The sequence below is a fragment of the Cyprinus carpio genome, chromosome B11 (genome assembly GCF_018340385.1).
Source record: "Cyprinus carpio isolate SPL01 chromosome B11, ASM1834038v1, whole genome shotgun sequence".
NCBI lineage: Eukaryota > Metazoa > Chordata > Actinopteri > Cypriniformes > Cyprinidae > Cyprinus > Cyprinus carpio.
Window position 1 is genome coordinate 21,652,301 of NC_056607.1, and position 22,282 is coordinate 21,674,582.

At 34.7% G+C, this 22,282-nt stretch overlaps 1 protein-coding gene across 2 annotated transcripts in view; it reads right to left on the bottom strand.

The window, feature by feature from the left end:
- LOC109070621 (cAMP-specific 3',5'-cyclic phosphodiesterase 4D-like) overlaps positions 1-21,906 on the bottom strand; it is a 73,290-nt gene extending 51,384 nt beyond the window's left edge. Inside the window, exons 1-3 of one of the 2 annotated variants that reach the window (XM_042734574.1) lie at positions 21,572-21,906; positions 12,181-12,261; positions 11,751-11,950 (exon numbers count right to left, since the gene is read on the bottom strand). In XM_042734574.1, the coding sequence (XP_042590508.1) occupies positions 11,751-11,950; positions 12,181-12,192 (212 nt within the window). In that variant the 5' untranslated portion in view covers positions 12,193-12,261; positions 21,572-21,906. Of the gene's footprint in view, positions 1-7,615; positions 8,202-11,750; positions 11,951-12,180; positions 12,262-21,571 lie in introns of those variants that run through there. The other variant, XM_042734575.1, reaches the window with a different exon arrangement.
- Positions 21,907-22,282: the final 376 nt, after the last annotated feature.

A 22,282-nucleotide genomic window follows, 5' to 3' on the forward strand; every position in this document is an offset into this window, starting at 1 on the left:
ATTTTCAGTATCACTACTCCAATCATTACTGTAATATGCTGATTTGCTTCTCAGCTGTTATCAGTTATTACTGGTGTTCAGTTATTAATGATGGTTCTTATTATTATTAGTGACGCAAACAGTTTTTGATGTTTCATATTTATGTGGAAATCGTGATGCATTTTATTTTTTAGGATTGATTGATGATCAGAAAGTTCAAAAGAACAGCATTTATTGAAAATGAAATGTTTTTATAACATTATAAATGCTTAGTTGTTTCATGAAACTCTAGATGACGCAGGCTGATGGGTTTTTAATGTAACTGATGATATTCACAGTGTTAAACAACTTGGCACAAGCTGACTGGTTCATGTTGCATACGCAGCCAATGAGCTTGCTGCTACGGGTTATTTTATATGCTATTTGTGCAGCAGCAGTATGTCTTAAATACTCACAACACTGTATCTCTGTATGCATTGGCAGTAGCAAATTCCTGTACTTTCTTGCAGCAGCAGCAGCAGCCATAATTTACAACATCAGCAATAAACAAAAGCAGCAGCAGTGCAGCAGATCTATTTCGCCAAGACCAAATACATTAACATTGTCAAATCCATTACCATACTAAAATCTTCCGAGTGTTGTCATGATAGAAATGTCTTTATTGTCACTTTTGATAAATTTAAAGTGTCCTAGTTAAAAAATCCTTATTATTAAGTATTAGTATTTAGTACTATTTCAGTATTATTAAGGAGCATGATGACTGTTTTAAACATTGAATCTTGAGCAGCAAATCAGCATATTAGAATGATTCTGAATGATCATGTGACACTGAAGACTGCAGTAATGATGCTGAAAATGTAGCTTTGCATCACAGAAATAAAAAAAAAAACTTTTCAAAATATTTTAAAATACACAACAGTTCTATTAAAGTGTAATAATATTATAGGTTTTACTGTATTTTTGAACAAATAAATGCAGCCTTGGTAAGCATGAGAGATTATAAAAAATCTGTAATTCTTCCAATCTTTTCACTGGTAATGTACGTCTAGAATGCAGTATGACACCAGACACGCTATGAAAAGATGGAGCAGAGACGAACATCAAAGCTTTGAAGAAATCCACAGGGAGAAAAATGACATAGACAGCTGGACACCGATGGGAGAGAGACTGCTAGTGAGAGTCTGCAAAGAGAGGAAGGAAATAATACGGACAGTATTAATGATCTAATAACGATGATTCGGTTGCGCTGGTGTCGGTTCAGGTGAACCTCAGCGAGCAGACGTTGCTTGGAGATTCAGTCGTGACATGAGTTGGCCATTATTTTCCTCGTGGCCTGTGGAGAGAGGTGTCTGGCAACAGCTCCCCATTCTAACCCCTCCACCTCCCCCAAATGAGAAATGAGTTTAATTTCACAGATGAAGCACCATGTGGTGGGCAGAGGGGGAGATCAGAGACCAAAGCTGTGTTTGGGTTCCAGAGCCGGCAGGCAAACGCTCAGCGGAAGCATCTGTTATCGATTAGAACACCCTTTGAAACAACTGAAATGACTGTAATTTGTATTTGAGTATTATGGATTTCACCCAATGGCATTATCTGCCCTCTTGACAAAATCCAGCAATCATATTCCACTCATGTAAATCACTCATTCAGTTTAAGACCAGGCTGTTATTTTAAATCAGGCTGGATGCATGACATGCAGTGTGTGATTTTACATGGCTTATAACTCCAAATAAATCTAAATGTTCCTTCCCCTCCATGATTCCTAGAAATAAAATGAGCTCATGGAGAAGTGGAAAGCGCTGTCTGAAGACCAATATAGAATATTTATGAGATGCAAGAAAATGATCCTGATCCAGTTCTGCTGCTTAAAGTTTCATGGCTGCACTGGATGTGGTGTGATTGCAAGGTACATTTGCCACCTATGAAGTAGCCATCCACCAAAGTGTGGGCATATATATATATATATATATATATATATATATATATATATATATATATATATATATATATATATATATATATATATATATATATAAAGAGAGAGAGAGAGAGAGAGAGTTTAAAGTATTACAATTTTAAGTGACTGTTTTTGTTTTAATATATTTCAAAATATAAAGACATTAAAAATGAAAAGTTTATAATTTATTTCTGTGATCAAAGCTGAATTTTCAGCATCATTACTCCAGTCTTCAGTGTCACACGATCCTTCAGAAATCATTCTATAAGCTGATTTGCTGCTCAGTTATTATTGATTATCGATTATTAATAATGGTTCTTATTATTATTAATGTTGAAAACAGTTTTGTGATTTATATCTTTGTGGAAACAATGACAATTATTTTAGGGATTCTTTGCTGAATAGACAGTTCAAAAGACCAGAATTTATTTGAAACATTATAAATGTCTTTGCTATCACTTTTGACCAAGCTGTCACTCACATTTTTAAACATAGACTTGTAAAGTGCACGATCCAAATTTACATTTTTAATAATTCATGAATGAAAACATTTTGTAACATGATATTGATTTACCATTTTCATGGTAATGCAATGTCTGATTTTAAAAATGGGTTTCAAAGGATGAATTTTGAGATTTTAAGTTTCCAGTTGATAATTTCTGACTATTTCTAAAGTGTGACAGAGAAAAAGGCAAAGAAAAAGACTTTTTTGACAAAGGTCAGAACTCCTGTTATGGTGTAGATTTTTGAGGGTGCACTCTTGTCATAAATTAAACTATTACTTTTCCTACATAATTTTTAACAAAAACCATTGGTAAAATATAGATTTAGGAGTCTTAGACCTCTCCAACGATATATAGTTTATCATGATTAGATTAGGATTTAATTGTCATATAGTGAAGTAAATTTAGGTGTCCCGTATACGGGACGGTGACAGTTAACAGGTTAATGCATCCTTGCTGAATAAAAGTATATATATATTTTTCTTATCTCTAACTTTTAAATCATTTCCACCAAAATATTAATATATAAATAGTACATTTTCATCACAGACATAAAATACATTTTAAATCACAGGAATAAATTACATTCTAAAATATATTCAAATAGAAATTTTTACTGTTCTTACTTCATTTAAAATCAAATAAATGCAGCCTTGGTAAGCATAAGAGACTTTCAAAAACATTAAAAGACCCCCAAACTTTGGAATGGTAGTACAGTATGTACACAAGGGAGTGTTATGCCTACATGCATAGCCTGTTATTTTTCAATAATCAGCATAAAAGTTATTCCATTAAATAGTTGGTGAGAGTCGGTGAGAGTGGATTGTGCTGAAATTGATTTGTTAAAAAAAAATAATAATAATAATAATAATAATAAGAATTCTATAGCCCTAAGAATGAACAACAGTAAAAGCTTGTCCTAGTAAGTACCACAAAAAAATTAAATCCTCAGGGGGATGTCTGAGAAATATCACACAGCAAACTGTGAAATCTAAAGCTTCTCACTTTCTGCAGCAAGACAGAAATAAAGCACACTGAACATGGTCAGGTCGGTTCTTATGGGTCCTCGCAGCCAGACAGATAATGATCCTCTTTCTGATGGTCAGGCGCTGACAGATAAGTGCATATCTGCAGTTACACTTCAAGCTGAACAGAGCAGAGAAAATTAAGCATTCAGAAAAAGCACAGCTAGTAAAAGTTGCAAACGACAGTGATCTCCAGTGATTCCAACACTGTATGTAAAGATTACACTCCGAAATGAAAGTTCTTTTATAAATGATAAAAAAAATAGGATCCCACTGAAAATCTTCAGTTAAGGGAACAAAGTGGCCTTCTTTTGACGTGGAAGGAAACATTCAGTTCCTCTCTGTCCAGAAACAGCTCTCAGTTAGGCTTGTCTTATCTACTATATTCCTACTAAAGTCAAAAGGTGAAGAACAGGCTTTATAGAGTTATTCAGTGCGTGATGGCATGATGAACCATGTCCTGGACTGATCCTGAACAGGAGGTATAATTTTTTCTGCTCTGACCTATATTCCACACTGTGCCCCTGAGGGCAACCTCAGCATGCACTGACCACAAATTGGAAAGGACTTTACCGCAAAATGGATGTCTAATATTTTGACCAGAATTGAGATTATATTTCCTTACCAAATGTCATAATGCAGACTTGGATATTGCATGCAGTGCTTCATTAATAAGCCATCAGTGTGATGAGCATTAACAGGAATATTGGTGGAACAGAAATTAAGTATGGCTTAATATAATTGCATACAATGCAATTACAGTATCATCAGCCCTTTAGCGATAAAAATGCCCAGTCACAGAGAAATGAAGCCACCAAGAAAAAGGAATATAATAAGTCAATTATAACAGAATAATGATTACTGGGTGCAGCAGTCAGGAGCTGGATTCATTTTATGATGATAAGATATTAAAATATGGAGCTTGACAGGCAACTAGAGAAACTAAAGAAGCCTGTTCTTTGCCTTTGCTTTTGGATTCCAGATCCAGACAAATCCACAGTTAAATCAATAACATATCTCTTCCAAAATCTGCACTTTAAAAACTGCACTTTAATTGATTATTACTGTTGCCTCTAGTAATTCTGTGTGTGATTTCTAAATTCCAACTCATTTTAAGCCAGCAATATAGCCACCCTGACACCAGTATAATGTCATTTTAAATGTGTAAATGACTGCTGTTTGCCAAGATGTCTAGAGAACAGCAGTGCTTTCCCCAGATAATCCAGCACATCTGTGCTGCAGAAAGTGATACCTCTGATACAAGAGGTGCAGGAAATCCATCAGCTGGTAAAAATGGAGCCACTTCATTCAGCACATGGGGAACCTGAATACTACTTGTTCTGAAAGATGCACTATAATATGCAGCTTTTTAAAAACATAGCTTGAAAAATGTTTACAATTGTGAACACTCACATACTGTATACAATATGATATTGTTTATACTGGGGCCCCTTAAAAGGCTGTTTTATTCTACATAAAGGTGGATTTATTGGGTACTTTTAGTTTTGAAAAAAATCATGGATATCAAATATACTTTTCACTTTTGCGTGAACTTTTCTAAACTCTTAATGCTACAATGGGTTTCTTATCAGGAAGTAAAAAATAAATAAATAAATAAATAAATAAAAATAAAAAACTATGTTCTACTACTACTGTTATGTATTTTATCACTCAAACCACTTTCCTTGTACATTTTAGGCTATGACTTTTCAACCATATGCACCTCCTATTCTCCAAAGTGCAAACAGATCAGCATTTTGGAATAACTTGTCTTAAGTCATGCTTATTCATGCATTCATTTTGCAGAACAGTATGGTTAATTTTTAGATGTCTAATTTAACTCACTCAGAGCCTTTGAACTATTTTCACATATTTATCTACTGATCCTTACATTAAAATATAGGTGTAATTGGTCCCGTAATTGCTGTTTGCTTGCTTCATTTTATTCATCTTTGTTTGAATTATGGATATAAATCCTGCCAAAAAAGTGTTGACAAGTGTTTACAGAACCTTTAACCTAATGAATGTTGATAACTAATGATGGAAGAACAGATGGAGAATGATAAACTCACATAAACCTTGCCCACTCAACTTACTCAAACAAGAGATTCCACAGAAAGCTAAATTTAAAGACTATTAAGGCCTGTTTACTCCAAAGATGATAACTACGGCTGCACAATGAATCATATTTTAATCTGGATCACAATTTGTGCTTCTCTTGATTTATAAAGCATAATCGTCTGGTTATTTAGCCTGAAAACATTTGAATTTGCATTATCTTGCATTGATAACAAGCCTCTACAAGCTAATGGCCGGATTTAAATCCAACAATCAAAGCTTTTTTTTTTTCAAATCTACATAGTTTTTGTCCCAGTGGTTTACTTCCTCTTCCCAACCTGGCAACCATGAGCACACACTCTCTTTGCATTAAGAAATAAGCACTGATGAGCTGAAAACACGCACAGGTAAGATGGAGTTTAACAATCTCTATTGAGATATTCTGCTCAATGCTGTTTAACCTAAGCATGTTTTCTTTCACATGGTTTTTAAGCAAAAACAAAATCAGACCAAATTTCAATTTTGGGTCAATCTGTTTCGTTCACTTCAAATTCCCAGAAGCTACAGCCCTTGCACATTTCAAAGGCTGTGTGTGCATTAACCCAGAGTACCGCTGGGTATATGCAAAGTCTAAAGATAATTCAATGGACCTCCCCTGGGTATTGCTTTTTAGTGTCCAGGGAATAGCCTAAAAGACCATGATGCATTATCAGTCTTCAGTCTAAACAATTCCATTTATAAGAGAATTATCACAAGCATAAAAAAGCTGATACTGGAGTCTGGATATGCAGAATCGGAGTCTCTGGGTAAGACAAAGGGATGTACAAAAAAAGCAGATCCACACGGTCAGGAAAGTGTAATGTGAAAGAAAATGAATGCAGCAGAACTCTTAAAAGCTTGATAGTATTAATATTCAGAAAAAGTAAAAGCTTCAATAAACAAGTAAAAACACAGCTATGAGTCACTTTAGTACACCTACTTCTGACTCTCTGTGATTCAGTGCTGTTCAAAACTCAATGCAAAACAATCAGCGTTCATGGACCATACGCTGCCTTACCGTCAGCTATTTTTAATACATCATCTCATTGCCACGTTGTGCATAACTTGTGCTTTCATTTTAAGAAAGCAGTGTGTGGGTGACTGATGAATCTGTTGCTTAATCAAAAGGGGTTTAAATGAAATGTCCTGCTATTTTTTGTAGCAATATTTAATGAGCAGGAAAGAGTCTGAGATTCGACTGAAGGAAACATAATAACAGGTGAAAGGAACGCATATAACATGCTGACTTCACTTTGCTCTTTAGGGAAGACCGGGGCCTATTATCCTGCTTTCATACTCCAGTAAATATTTCTCAGGGTGGGTTTATTTTATAAAATCAATGTCTATAAAGAAACAAACACTCTAGAACATTCATAATGTTACTTTGTTGATGAAAAAGTTCATGAGAAACACACTAACCGTTCTGCCGGGGCATGTTGTCACACTGTATGGGGGGGGGTTTGACTTGGAAAAAAAAGTAAAAAAAAAGAAAAGAAAAGAAAACACAGCTGTGTCTGTAGGTGTAATGCATATGTTTAATAGATTTGTAGCTAAATTTAAAACAATCATAAAACATTTTTGTACAAATATATATATATATATATATATATATATATATATATATATAGTTTTGGTTCATAAAAGCTCAGTTAATAATTTTTTATAAAATTATACCATACAACACGTTTGTGACAATTTGTGCCCCGACCTGACATTTTAAACTGGTAACTGGTAGACTGACCTTATTTATTATTAAATTGAAATATACCTCCATTATACTGTTGAAACAGCTTTTACAAAATACGATGATATAAGAATTTCAATTTAGAGGACATAACGCACATAAAATATTCAATTTAAGTAGGCTGTGAACTAGATGTTTGACACCAAAACACCAAACCACTCTTTCAAAACAAGCATTTGCACAATTGGACGTTTCACAGAAAACCTCACAGTTACTGAGATACAAACAACTATCACATGGGGAAGTTGTCTTTTCACATGAGGAAGTTCTACTCTATTGCATTTCAAAAGAAGCGATTCATACAATTTACCGTTTATTAAAAGAAGACGGCCAGGACATTCGTGTTTTTTTCAGACCTGGGCGGCACTTCTCCGTGCCTCGGTTACAGCACAGGTACCGCTCGGTGTCGGAGTGGTACCGCTGCTTGATTCGGATGTGGGTTCGGGGTTGCCTCCAGAGATGCTTGGGCGGTTTGGCCAAACCAGCGCCTTCCCTGCTCAGCGCCGAGCACTCCATCACTGCACAAGTTCAGCTCCGTGTCTGCTTTCCAAAGTCTGGAGAATTTAATAGTCGAAGTTCGCGGACGCGTATAATTCCTGTATAATAATGACAGGAGAGCTGTTCAGCCTTCAGTGGTGCTGAACACAAAACAGCGCAAGTACACACGGCGAGAGACAGAAAACCGGCGTGTTTGCAGAAGCAAAGTTACACTCGCTCAGTCACTCTCCGCATCGTTCAGGTGGAGCAGACGGAGACGGGGTGAATTCAAGCACTGTCTGAGACATATGGCCGTCTCACAGCAAACAAAAAGGCGAAACGTCCACATACAGTATGCTGCTTGAATCCGGCTGAAGTGAGAGAGAGAGCGCGAGGCGGATATAAAGATCCAGCAGAGCGCTGCTATATATTGACGCCCAGTGTGCATTACATCACCAGGTGCTTTACACACCCCCAAACACTGATACAGACAGGCTTAAAGCATCTATAAGTTGTGTTTTATATATATATATATATATATATATATATATATATATATATATATATATATATATATATATATATATATATATTGCCTTGAAATATAAGTTTCAGAACCATTATGATGGAGGGTAGAGTGGGGGGAAACGCCCCCGTCCCCCCACTGTTTTTCCCAAAATAGCCACAAGATAAAGCCAAGATCATTTTTTATTTGAACTATGGACTACGTTGGCTAGAGTGTTGTAGAAGTATTCACTATGAAGCGTACACTGGTTATGTACTGGTCATAAATTTCACAGTAAATTATCTAATTTTCAGCAGTAAGAAAAAAAGTGTTTTAAAGCTAGTTGTTTTGTAGAACATCAAAGTTATATGTGATATGACAACAGTAGGTAGATAACTGTAGATAGGGAGTACATGTTTTTTTAATAAAAATACAATTATATTTTCATAATGACATTATTTGTTTTGCCAAACATCATCTGTGGGGTAAAACGCCACTCATACTCAAACTCATAATTATTGATTATATTCTTTTTAATTTTAAGCTAATACTGCCTATACTCTGATTTTGCTGTTAATATATAAAGCAAATTGCTTTGTACAGTACAACATGGGTATTGCAGTTTACCCCACCCATGGTACCCCACAAATTAAATTTTTGTTAAAAATCTCGGGACATTTTTCATACTTAGTTTATGATTTATGTCATTGTACCTAAAACTATGATAACTTCTCTGAACACTTTTAACTTTTGTTTCATGGAAAGGTTATCTTCATGGAAGCTGTTGGTTTAGGGAGAAGGTAGGGAATTTCTCGAAAAGCCAGGACTGCTTTACGGCAGCAGCGAATCCCTTCGTTACTGTTGCTATGTTTGACAAACCATGACGCCCTCACACTACACATCAGTGAAAAATACATCGCGCTGCACAGAGAAAACTGTCAACACATAGCATGTTACTTAAGCATGAAACAAAATCTCATATTTAAAAATTTTTCATTTTGTAAGAAATTCAAACAATAAATATCATTTTGTGGCTCTTTAATGTGTGACAGATCGCTGTAGCGCCTGAGTTCAAGTGGCACTTGAACCGATCTTTTCCTCTTTAGCCCATTAGATATAGGATGAAATAAACATGAGTGAACATCAGAAGGTATCTTGTTTCAACCGCGGAAAGACGTCAATAGACACTGTTTTTCAAGTTCAAGTCCATCAACGTTAATCTACTCTACTGTCTGGTTTGTTTGTTGGACAAAAATGGCAGATTATGCTTTATGATTTGTCAGATTGCCTGCCAATCAAACTCCCTACAAAGGTTCAGTTATGACAGGGATATTTACGACAGTGAATTCCACTCACTTAAAGGTACACCAAGTGATTTTTGCCAAACTATGCTGATATTTGAAAGCACCAAAGCAAACACACCCATACCCCAACAGGACCTCGGCTCTGTTTTGAAGTCTCCACCCCACACGTACATACGCAACCATGGCAAAGATGATCACAGAAACAAATGAAGATGACACACAAGCATATTCAAACATGGATACGTTGTGTGAAATTAAGCAAAATCAACGTTAGTCACTTATCATGAAGAAACAATGCAACCTCAGCATCTAATTCAAGCCCTTCCCACTCCTTGAGTTCTCTCCACCGCTGGAAAGCTGCTCCTATTTTTACATGGGTCCTACCTCTTGCCTGATCGCAACCCTTCTTTTTAATGTTTTGTTTCTCTGATATCTTCCTCTTTTTTCTGCCATCTCTTTCTATCTAGTCAATCTGCTAATATCCATCCTGTGCACTCAAATTGAGCGCTCTCTTTTTTCTATCATTGCAAGACCTCACTGCTGATTGGCTACAAGTGTGTTTTGGGACTCTGTGGTCAAAAGCGTTTTTCAAAAATCGCTTAGTGCACCTTTAACTGTTGGGGGCTCTAAAGCTGTAAAGATACAAAAAACTACATACCTATGCTTTAAGTGCCTGAAAAGCATCGCTAGAACAGATTATACAAGTTGACAATAATAATAAAAATTATGATTAATATGATTATTATTATTAGTAGTAGGCCTAGTAGTATTTACTACAGACTAGTAGGCTGCTACTAATGTAACTGTATGTTTACACATAAATACAATCACTGAATAGAATGCAAATAAGAATAAAAATGAACTGTTTTCAATCCAAAGGCTAATCATGAGTAATGAATTAAATTAAAATTGAATAAAAATAAATAATTTATTAGATTGTAGATCAGGATATAAATAAAATATTTAGAGATAAGACTCTATAAAGAATACAAATCACCTACACAAAACATTTACGGTTGCTTTTTAATCATGATAACAATTTGTTACATTTATATAAAGCTTTTCTTGGTTTAACGTCTCATCCGTAGGACGTGTTAGGTCAATAACAAAAAAAGTATATAATTAAGTAGACTAATAATGTGATTGCATTTATTTATTAGGGTCTCTTATGGTAGCCTTTTTATTTTATGTTGTAACCTAGTAGGTGTTTTATGGCTTTTAGCTGGACCATGCTGGCCATTTCCGGTCATTAACTGCTTCAGTCTGATTTAGAAAATTGACTACCAGCTGGTGGGACTGTGACAAACCTGACAAACCTTGATAAATCTGGTTAGAGCTGGTAGACCACCTTCAAGTAACAAACCAGCTGCTATGTTCTGAAAACAAGCTTGACCATTTTATAAGCTGATACGACATGTTTTTTTCCCTCAGCAGGAACAGAGCTAATAAGAAAAGCTGTGGCAGCACAAAACTTTTATAAGGTGTTGCACCAATGCACGTTTAGCAAAATAAATAAATAAATAAATAAAAAATGTTATGCTCACTAAAAAGTTAAATATAGCACGTTAGTGTGTTCATATGGGATGTATTGAATTTCTGTCTTAGTATTCATATGATCTCATTCCGAGTCATTGTGCCCTTTTACCAGAACAGTAAATAGAGTAGAAGCACCCGGGAGTTGTTCCCACCCTTTGCTCAAATCTCCATGACCTTTCTTTCATTTGCTTCCCAGGTCATTTGAACTAGCAAGTGATTAAAATTTATTAGATACATATGAGGAAAGGGTATCAGAAGTAACACTTCCACTCCAAAAAAATCTGTCTATACTGTGTCTAGCTCTCTTCATGCCCTGTCAGATCAGATCGTTGTACCTTTTCAGTGACATTCAACACTGTGATGCACACTATGCCAGCTTATATAAAAACAATAAGCATCATGATTGAACCGAGTCACATTTTGCTCACAGTGTCAGTAACTGCACACTCAGTGTTCATTTTGTAAACCACTCGGCACGTGACAGCAGCAGTCCGTCTTTGATTTCTAAGGATGTGCTTCAATCAGCAGAGGTCTATTGAAGAATAGCTTTGACCACATCAGTTGGGATTTTGTACAACTAAAGCTACTTGGCAGAGAACGTTATGGTGTGTAAGATGACTCACTCTGTTTCTTTTTGGGCATCTGCACAGGCCAGGGCCGATTTATACAGTGCTTCTAGGTCTTTTAACTTCTTGGCATCCAAGATGGGGTGTCTGCGGGCCAAAGGTGGAAGCAGGAGTGGCCCAGAGAACCTGCGGCGAATGGCACTGCTGGTTTTGGGCTGAAGCTCCAGTGTGTTGGAGACAAGAGAGTTCCTTCGTCTCTGAGTAGAAGAAAATAGCTGAGGGTCAGCTAAGCAAAATACTGGATTAAAGTGCAAAAATAAAGCTGTTCGAGGATGTTCTAGGATATGTATGTCATTTATCTACTACAAATAACACTCATTCATTTCTTATAGACTGTTTATATTTTATAAACTTTAAATGAATTTTTAGACTTTAAATAGTCATAATTTATAGACTTTAAATAGTGCATTAAGATAAAATCACATACCATATTTTCCATGTCTTCAACTCTCACGGTGTGATTACTTCAGAACCATCTTGATGATAATTTTAATTATCCATAAGAGAACTGCAAAACAAACAAACAAACAAAAAGCACTTATGTTCCGCATTAAGTATAAAATACAAAGAAATATAACTACCTAGCTGTATGACACAAAATCATGTTTAACTAAAGCCCAAGGTGTATTTATTTATTAATTTTTTTTTTTTTTTTTTTGATTGTACTAATGCATTAAAATACATGAATGTGTTTGCAAATATTTAGGAAACATGCTAAGGTCAGCAGGGGCCTGTTTCATAAAACAAGTTTACCAAACAAGCCAGGTTTATTTCAGTTAGTCTGACTTACAGTATTTTCAGTTGATTTGGTTCAGAATAAGTCAGAATAACTGAAATAAGCCTGGCTTGTTTGGTAAACTTGTTTTATGAAACAGCCCCCTTGTATAGCCAGTTATTCTTATTTGAAAAGTGCATTCCGTGTCAGAATGTCTGTTTTTGTTTTGTTCTGTGTGATTTCGCCCACTGACAATTTACAGTCATAGAAGCCAGCAAACAACCTGGATCAGAGATTGCAGTGGATAAATCAACTCATCAACTTAAAGTGTAAGGCTTGTCCTCAATCTGGCAACCCACGTGAGGAGATGGGGGCAGGAGAAAGTTGAGACAACTTTCTCTGATATTTTGAATTTGGACTGTAGTACCATTTTCAGCTGCTAGCTGTCAATATTAGTCAATTTCACCATCTGCCTAGTTACTCACTCAAATTTGTATTTTATGCAGAATCCGTGCAAATGGGCCTTAGTTTGTCACCAAGGCCAATAGTTTCACAGTCGAACAAGACACCGATGATGAGATGGAACAACAAACTACAAGAAAAGGCAACCACAGCAGCGTGGACGAGTGCTTCCGTGAGGCAATTAAAGGTATAGTAAAGTGATTTCTGAGAAACAGTGTTTAAAACTGAATTCGACACCAAACTATTTTGTGAAGATTTGCCAGGTGTCCGTTCTCTCTGTGTGCGTGCTGAAAAATGTATTAACAGAATCTTCTTGTATTTCTTAAAAAAAAAACTGTTTCAGAAGTAGAGTAAAAAAGCTTGCTGAATTTTATGTAGAAAAGGTGCATCGCTATTCTGCTCTCACAAAAATTAACTTAAATGCACCATCAGCTTCCTGTGTCATTCATTTCCATTTATTTTACAAGTACAGAAATGTCTGGTATGTTGCTTGATATTGCAAACCGGTATCATATTCTTTTCATTTATTAGCATAATCATAAACACACTAGTTTGCTTTCATGTTACAAATTAAAGTGGATACTTTCAAAGGCTGTACACGCATACACATTCGCTGAAGTATACGTTGATCCATTTAAGAGAAGAGAGCCAATAAATGAAGTCATAACACACTGTGTGATGTGAAAACGTTTCAAAAGCGTGAAAACCAACTTGATCTCACAGCTCAGTTTTCATTGTTAAACAACATGACATCCCATATCTTCTCTGAGATGACATCAGGATCGTCCTATTAACAAGAATCAAGGTGTCATCGATCAGTCCTCTGTGAAGAGTACAAACAGGTCCTCATATCGACCTCTAATGCTCCAGTTGAGCTGGAATCATTTTTTTCCTTGAATCGGACAAACAGTCAGGAACCGGAGTGGTGACTAATATGAAGAGCAGGACGCCGTAGGACGTCGGCTGACAAACTGTGGGCTTTGTGTGTTAATTGCTTGATGTAAGCTGTGAATCTGTGATAGCTACAATGACTCAGTCTCTGAACTGTAGGGAATCTCTCAAACAGACACTGCAATATCTAAAGATTGGCTTTGTGATGAATGGTTCTGGGTCAGCTGATTAACAACACTGATTTATCACAGCCAACGATTGAAGAATAGTGTCATTATTTCACTGTCAGTCAGATTTCTGTCTGCTGTGATTGCTAACATGTACAGTAGAGTGAATGTAGATTGATGGCTGTTTGTATTGAGCGCTTGTGTCAGCTGCTTGGCCTCCCTACAGCATCCTGCCCCTCTCAGCTCACGCATACATCCAACTACTTCTGCCCATCTGCCCAAAAATACACCACAGACAGAGATGATTTATAGAACACATAGAACATGAGATGCTTCAGTGTGTTAACATGCTAAATCTAAATCCAATGGGAGCCAAATGTCCCACAATTTTATGTGCCATTAGATTCTGATGTCGTTTTACATGCCATTAGATTCTGACAATAGCACCATTTTGACTTGATAACAGAAATATAGCACTGAAAATATGTTGCATTAGCACTCCTAAAAGTTTGAAATGATTAAGAATTTTTAATGCTTTGAAAAATGTCTCTTATGTTCACCAAGGCTGAATTTATGTGATGTGAAATATTATTACAGGATATAAGAATGACTTCTGAAGGATCATGTGACACTGAAGACTGGAGTAATTATGTTGAAAATTTAGCTCTGCATCAGAGGAATACATTATATTTTAAAATCTATTAAACTAGAAAATGTAAGTTTTTAAATATTTACAAAATAAGGCAATATTAAACTCTTTCCTGCTCTATAAAATGAACATAGCTTTTGCATTTAATACTTGTCTGATGCGCAAATATGATTTGACACCATCTGACTGTGGTGGAAATTCACTGAAGTGGAAAATAATTCGAAACATTCATTCATTCATTGAAGTGAATGCTAGACTCATCAATATTTATATTAATATTTATACAAAAAATACATATATGTAAGTGAGTACATGTTTTTGTATCTGACAGTGTTGACATACAGTATGTGTTGACACTTTTATCAGCAGATGTAAACACCTCTGGACATGCCGAACAGATCAGATATCTTGATGCTAGTATATATGACTGGCGAAAAGTGGATGGATATTTCCTGATACTGTAAATAGTCAATCATTCATTTTTATTTTATTTTATTTTATTTTATTTTATTTTATTTTATTTTATTTTATTTTATTTTATTTTATTTTGTTTTGTTTTGTTTTGTTTTGTCCTAGTAGAGAAGAATAGATAAATGTCAATTCTGTGTGTTTGTGTGATGTGTGTATTATGCCCTAGGGTCATTAGCATTAATTCTTTTTATGAAATGCCATACAGCATCACGACTGTATGAATCACATCACAAAGAAATACACACGAGGTGTAGATTCATTAGTTCAGTCAGCAGTATGACAGTGTAAAATATCTGTGCATTAAATCAAACTCTTAATTAAGTCACAGTTTTGTTTTCTTTCTTCTTCATTAGCTCATACCCTCAATAACCCCATAGTAGCTGATAATGCTCGTTTGTTTATACCAAATAGGTTTTACCAAGTATTTTAAATGGTTATTTATTTAGAGTTATTTTCCCTGCATGGCCAATTAATGAGAATATATACTTTTATAAGTAAAATCTTCTTACATTATTATCTGTTTGAAATGTATCAATACTGGGGCAAAGCAAACTATAGTAAATTACTGTATTTCTGAGATGAAATATGATTAATTCCTGTCATAAAAACCTAAAAATAAAGACTAATCATAAATGAAATACAGAATTGTAAAGCCATGCTGTTGCACTGCATGAGTGCATGAGTACAAATAACCATATGAAAAAAACACATCTTACACTCCCCTATAATTCTGTTTTGTGAAAATCTACACGAAACAGCTGATGTTTCTCACCTCTGTGATTATTCAGCGACAGATCCTCTTTTTTACACCTCTAGAAACAGTGTGATTTTTTTTGTGCTAATTTAGCATGTATGAATGTGTTCCTGCTTTAGATCACCCACTTTCAGTACAGACACTAAAACATTAAACACACAATGACAGTTGAAACGTCGGATGATTCTTTTGTTTTTGTTTTTTATATAGACTTAATTATCTACACTTAATATTAAAATAGATGATGTAATAAATTAAGCATTTTTTTCTTTTTCAGTTTAGCTTGTCTGTGCAAGGAGCCTGAAGGGACTTTGTTTTTCAAAAGTGAAACTATATGTAAAGTAATAAAAAAAAGCCTTCAATTTTCACTGAAACAGATGAGCAGGACTGTGACGATGCTTTATGTTGGTTCTTGCTTCACAATATGGGTTGAACAACTTCTGATTTTTTAAAGTCGACTTTTATTTGATGAAAGTCGAGTCGAAGTTGACTAGTCACTGATGATTAATGAACAAATAAGTCCGGAACTGACAAACACCTTGTGCACAGATATGGTATATGACACTGCGCTGCCCACATGGCTATTGCTCCTATAACAGCTAATTTTTATCAGTTCTTTTTTCTTTGAGTCATTAGTTCTCACAGATTTCTGCTCGTTCTAAATCAGATACAGATGAAGTAGCACAGTAAAGATTACATTCATATGAATGCATTAGTGAAAGCGATTGCGTGTCTGATCGACCAATTCTACATGGCAGCATCTCTCTACTAGTAGTGAAGCTGTGGGATTTAGTTATTAAGAAATATATGCCTGAACTTTTCAGTTTCTAAGCTATTTTATTGAGAAATCTCAAAACAATAAATTTCCGCGCTGAATAATTCTGTAATTCGCGATGTATGAGCTACTGTCTGTAGCCTGTTTGCGTTACAGCGCAACAGCGCATTAGAATAGAACAGCGATTAACTTAACCGTACAATAAACTGTTTAAAATGTGCATTCTCCCATTCAATATTGAGCATCCAGGAATATAATCACACGTCTTATGGAGCGCTTTCAGAGTATGCATTTATTTGTCATTTTAACTGTTTGGAAATGGAGCGTAAATGTGGAAGTCCTTCAAAGATTTCTTATCCTGTTACGCCCTCTATAGGACCAGCATGGCAGAGCATTGAAGTCGACTAGTCGATTAGTCGGTGCAATTGTAATGATGAGCTTAGTCAGTTATCTACAACCTATGTGCATTATTACTCCTTGAATAAAAACTAAATTCTGCTTAAACTAAATTGTTAAACCTTGATTTTTTTCACTACATTCAGGCCTGTGCTATCATAAATTACTGTAAAAAAAATCCTTTGAAGCAGAGTGAGACAGACTAAAACACATCCTGATTAAAAAGTTGTTGGGTCGTAACAGTTCTCACCTTGAAGTTAAATGAGTATCTCAGGTTCAACAGCAGCTCAAAATTCCAGATCAAATTTATTGTTTTAAGGGCTGAAGATTATCTGAATTAGTCTAAATCAATGGCATGCTAATGCAATGAGAGATGTGTACAAGCACAACAGGAGGCTTTTGAGAGCCGCTCAAATGGCAGAATGCCTCAGAGAGACAGTTGCTAAAATATGACAGATGACAAACATATCTGCTGTTTCATCACATCTGAGCAATGAGTTTCTTCATAGCTGGATGCACTGACAAAAACGTTTGATAAGTACTGTGGCAGATCACTATAAAGCACTTTAATTAAAGAAACACTTTCATTAAACAGTAAATCTCTGTCTAGTCTTGCGCTAACATTTCAAGGGTCCTCTGAAAGTGAGAAATGAGTAAGACAGAGAGCATCAAACATTCGTCACATTCATCCACGCAAAGCAACTAAAACGTCTCATGTCACATCATGTTAGTCACGTCTTATTCATATCTTTACTTTATGAGACTGGGAGGTGATCTGAGCTGTTAGAGCATGCGGTTACGAATATGAAAATTGTGTCATCATTTACTCACCCTCATGACGTTTTATGATTTTCTTCCCTTCTTTGAACAAAGGGCAATAAAATAGTTTTAGAGCCAGATTGATAATAAAAGCGGTCTTACAAGACACATCAACACTTTTTAATCAGCACCTGTGCGCAGACCACAGTCAGATTTACGTCTCACTGACGTCTGTTTAGACAATTTTGCACAATTCATATCTGATCTGTTACAGGTACAAACAGGTACATAACGTTATTTGAAGTCATTTTCATTTCAGGTTTGCAAAGTTTTTGCAACAAGTGATAAATCATGAATGGATTGATGAATTGAATGATGAAGTTTAGGATTTTGGATGAATAAACCATAAAAAATCTATTGAACACTCTTCAAATTGTTAATTTCTTTCAACTTTTTCTAATTGTTTTTCTGTCAGCTGATTTTAACTATTGAATATTCAATTACTCAAGGCAAGACACACCAAAAAATAAAAAAATATAAAATAATAAATCTAATAGATATCACCATGCTTCCGATTGATTACATTAAAAATGACAAACATTTTTTTTGTATTACAAGGTTTCCGGAATATTTTACAGTCATAATCTAATTAAACATTCACTAATTTGCATACATTTCCAGAACAGAAATCTGAACATTGGATTAAGCCAGGTTTAACATTTTAGTTTCATTTTGTTAACATATTAGAGTCAAAGGTTTTTACAGAGGAGATTTATCACTCCATGAATCAGAAAATACAGTTTTTAAGAAAACCCTTTTGTAAAAGTCTTCAGAATAGGAATAAAACTAAGTTTGGTGTATGAAGTTTTCAGATTTCTGCAGGACAAAATAAACAGCCTTTAAAGATAAGTGTTGTGATTGACATCTACAGACGCAAATAGATAAAGTGTAATAAAAGCTACGCTTAAAAGTGTATTTTGGATATTTTTGTTCTAATACTTTGAAACAATACTTTCTGAAAAGCCAAATATCCCAAAATTTAATTAAATGATGAATTGCAAATAATATACAGCATTTATCATAATCCAAAGTTATGTATTAGTAGTAGTAGTAGTAGATCATAATGCAGGGCCATAAATGTTATCAAACAGCGGGAGATGCTGTTTGCTTATGAGAGAGGATGAATTGTGCCGCTGATCGTATTACATAGAGCTATGGTTGACAAAAATGGAGGGATGACAAGTCGATAAAACCTCACACATGTCTAGCAGAATATCATACAGACTTGAGGTTGAGCTAGCATGCTATTGAGGGATAGCATATATGCACTTATAGTAGTTGTCATGATGATTGTAACATTTTGCTCTGCACATGCTGATTTTGCTGCTGATTGATCATTAACATACACTCTTTCTCACTGGCAAAAGCTTATGACTCATATTTCTATGCACTTTGTGCCTGTTTATAACATGCACCCAAGTGCACCTGCTGTGTCTGAACCTTCATTTAAAGTCAGACTCTTCAGTGCTGTTTTCAAATCACTCCTGCCTGAATACAATCATTCTGAGTGATTATACCGTTCCCCCCAGCAGATTCTCTTCACAGTGTTATTGTGGACTGCAAAGCACAATTACATGGTTTATACACTGCAAGTGATTTTGAACTTTTATTATATCTTCACTTTACTGCAAATTATTTTATTTGAGTAATAATAACTTTTTTATTGTTGTTGTTGTTGTTGTGAATAATTCAGTCTTTAATCACCTCCTCATTAGTTTGACACCAACCAACTCTGGTCATTGATGCATTAATTACTAAATGACAAACGGGAATTAATTGCGTAATTTGAGTAATAAATCGACAAAACCACACTACAACAAGCAACAGTGGTTATGCAAATGAATTATGTAGTGACATTATATAGTTATTAAAATATATCTGCCTGAAACTGCACTGTGAAAAAACAGAGTTTTAAGCAGTGTTGGGGGTAACACATTACAGTTAACGCAAGTTACGTCATCAGATTACTTTTTCAATGAACTAGTAAAGTAACACTTTACTTTAAATTTAGAAAACATTTAAGTTCCTTTTTTCAAATAAGTAACGCAAGTTACTTTGTTTTCCCATTTATTCACTGACACCTCTCCTGTCCACAAAAAAACTATATACTGGTTCTTCAAATCTGATTGGTTAATCAAAGATGTTGATCCAGGAACATGTCGCACTTAGTAAAACCAGGTTCTGCTAAATGGATTACTTGTGGTTTCTTTGTAATATTTTTGTGAAATTTACTTTAAAATTGTATAATATGTCATTTTTATTTTCAGATTATTGTTTCATTATTAAGATATTAACATTAGTCAATTATAGAAATTATTATTAAACACAGATATTACAAGATAACTTCTTAACATTTTAGTGCTGAAGATGAACTAACAATGAAAAGGCGTGTTAGTATAAATATTACTATTAATAAATAATATAACAAATGTATTGCACATAGTAAGTTAATGTTAGGTAATGCATTAATTAATGTTAGAGCTAATGGGACCATATCTTAAAGTGTTACCAGTACACACTGAAATCAATTAGTGTACAGTAGGATTTAATTTTTTTTTACACAGAAATTGCTATTAAATTTCACAAATAATTACAAAGACGTGACATTTTGAAAAAGACTGAAATAATATTTTCTAATAAAACATAATACAATAATCTTTGTTTCATTCACAATAATTTATGTGCAAACCATTTTTACTGTTTATGTACAGTATGCCATTCATATGTGAATACCTGCTAATCAATAAAATAGTTTTTGTGTCACTGGCTTGGAGGCAAAGGAAAATTACTGTTAAACATATGATATATCATTTGTATGTTGCTATTTGACTCAAAGTCATAATGGCTCATTTTAAAGTGTAATCAGTTGCTCAAAATGTTTTGTGGTCCTGTGAGCATCTTGCAGGGGCCCTGGCCAACTTACTATTATGAGGATGAAAAAGCAATGGCATTTGTTATTAAGATGAATGGGAATGCAGGTTGCCAGGTATTATAGGCCTCCTTGAAGGAACATGATGAGGTCATGCCATAACAATGTATCATACTGAAACATTCATCAAGGAGTCAAGCCTCCTGTTTCAATAGTATAGATAGTATGCTACACAGTATTCACTAAACAAGTAGTAAACTTCCATGCCAAACATTAAATTCTCCTGAGAAGTGCAATGGTGACAAACACTGGCCAATAAAAATTCATAGTTTGACCGCTCTGAGTTTATTAGACTTAGATCAGTGTTTGCACACGGTGACTCTTGAAAGAGAACTGAACTGAAACTAAAAGTTTTTAAAACGATTTTAAAAAAACTATTTTTTTAAAAGTTTTAACTTCATATATATTGTATGTCATTTTTAAAAATTATTTTCCATTTACAGTACCTTGGTTTTCTGAATACAGTACTAATTCAAAAGACTAAACCACTCTTCACAGATCAAAGACCATAGGTAAGCACTTTTTGTTAAATTATGAGCTAAAAAAAGTAAAAAAAAAGTTCCTGGGAAACATATAAATTGTTTTACAAGTGGACCCTTGAGTCTTAATTTAGACAAATAGTTTTGAATAGTATCATAAACTGAAAGTGTCCTTGAACCATTGAGGTGAAATATTTCACTAAGACCCTGAGCTTGGTAATAATATGTTAAATATAGACTGAAAACTTCTGGGAATACAACATCTGTAAATGTACAAATAGAAGACGTAAAGAAAGAAGAAAAGGCCTTACGTGTGAAATCCTGTGGAGTAGTAGGGGAGTGTTGTACAGGTGTGTCTGTTCTGCAGTCGTGCTCACATACTTCAGCTTATATTTGAGGTGAAAGGTTTTAGACTTCAAACTCTGAACCGCACGCACTGATCCAGTCACATGGTAGCAAAGTCTTGATGTAAACAATGAGAGCACGCTGTCCTAAACAGCAGGCTACTTCAAATGAGATGCCAAGCTGTGTCACATACTATACTTTCAATTTTAACACCATAAATGATTTGTAAAATTACAAAAGGTGAAAAAATAAAAATAAAATTAACTTACCTAAAACAAAAATTTAGAAATGAATGAATATATTACTATTTTACAGTAATTAGGTTTGTTTACAGTGCATTTGTAGAATTGTTTTATAGTTATTGTTTTAAGTTCCCTCACCAATACTTACACTGAAAGGTATTTGGTATTGTGAGCAAAAACAAATACAAATTCTCAAAATTAAAAGAGCAGGTCTTTATGACCACATTATAGATACAGTAGAACTGCTTGTGAATAATTTTGCCGCCATCTGGAGGACAAGCTGACAATGCTACACCCCTTCATAGTCTCTCACATATATTGACAGTACAAATCATGACATAGGTGGCCACCAGTTCATTTATCCATATGTACATTTACATTCCTCATTTGACTATAGATTTGTCACTGTTTGTGCTATTGTGGGAAAACCATATT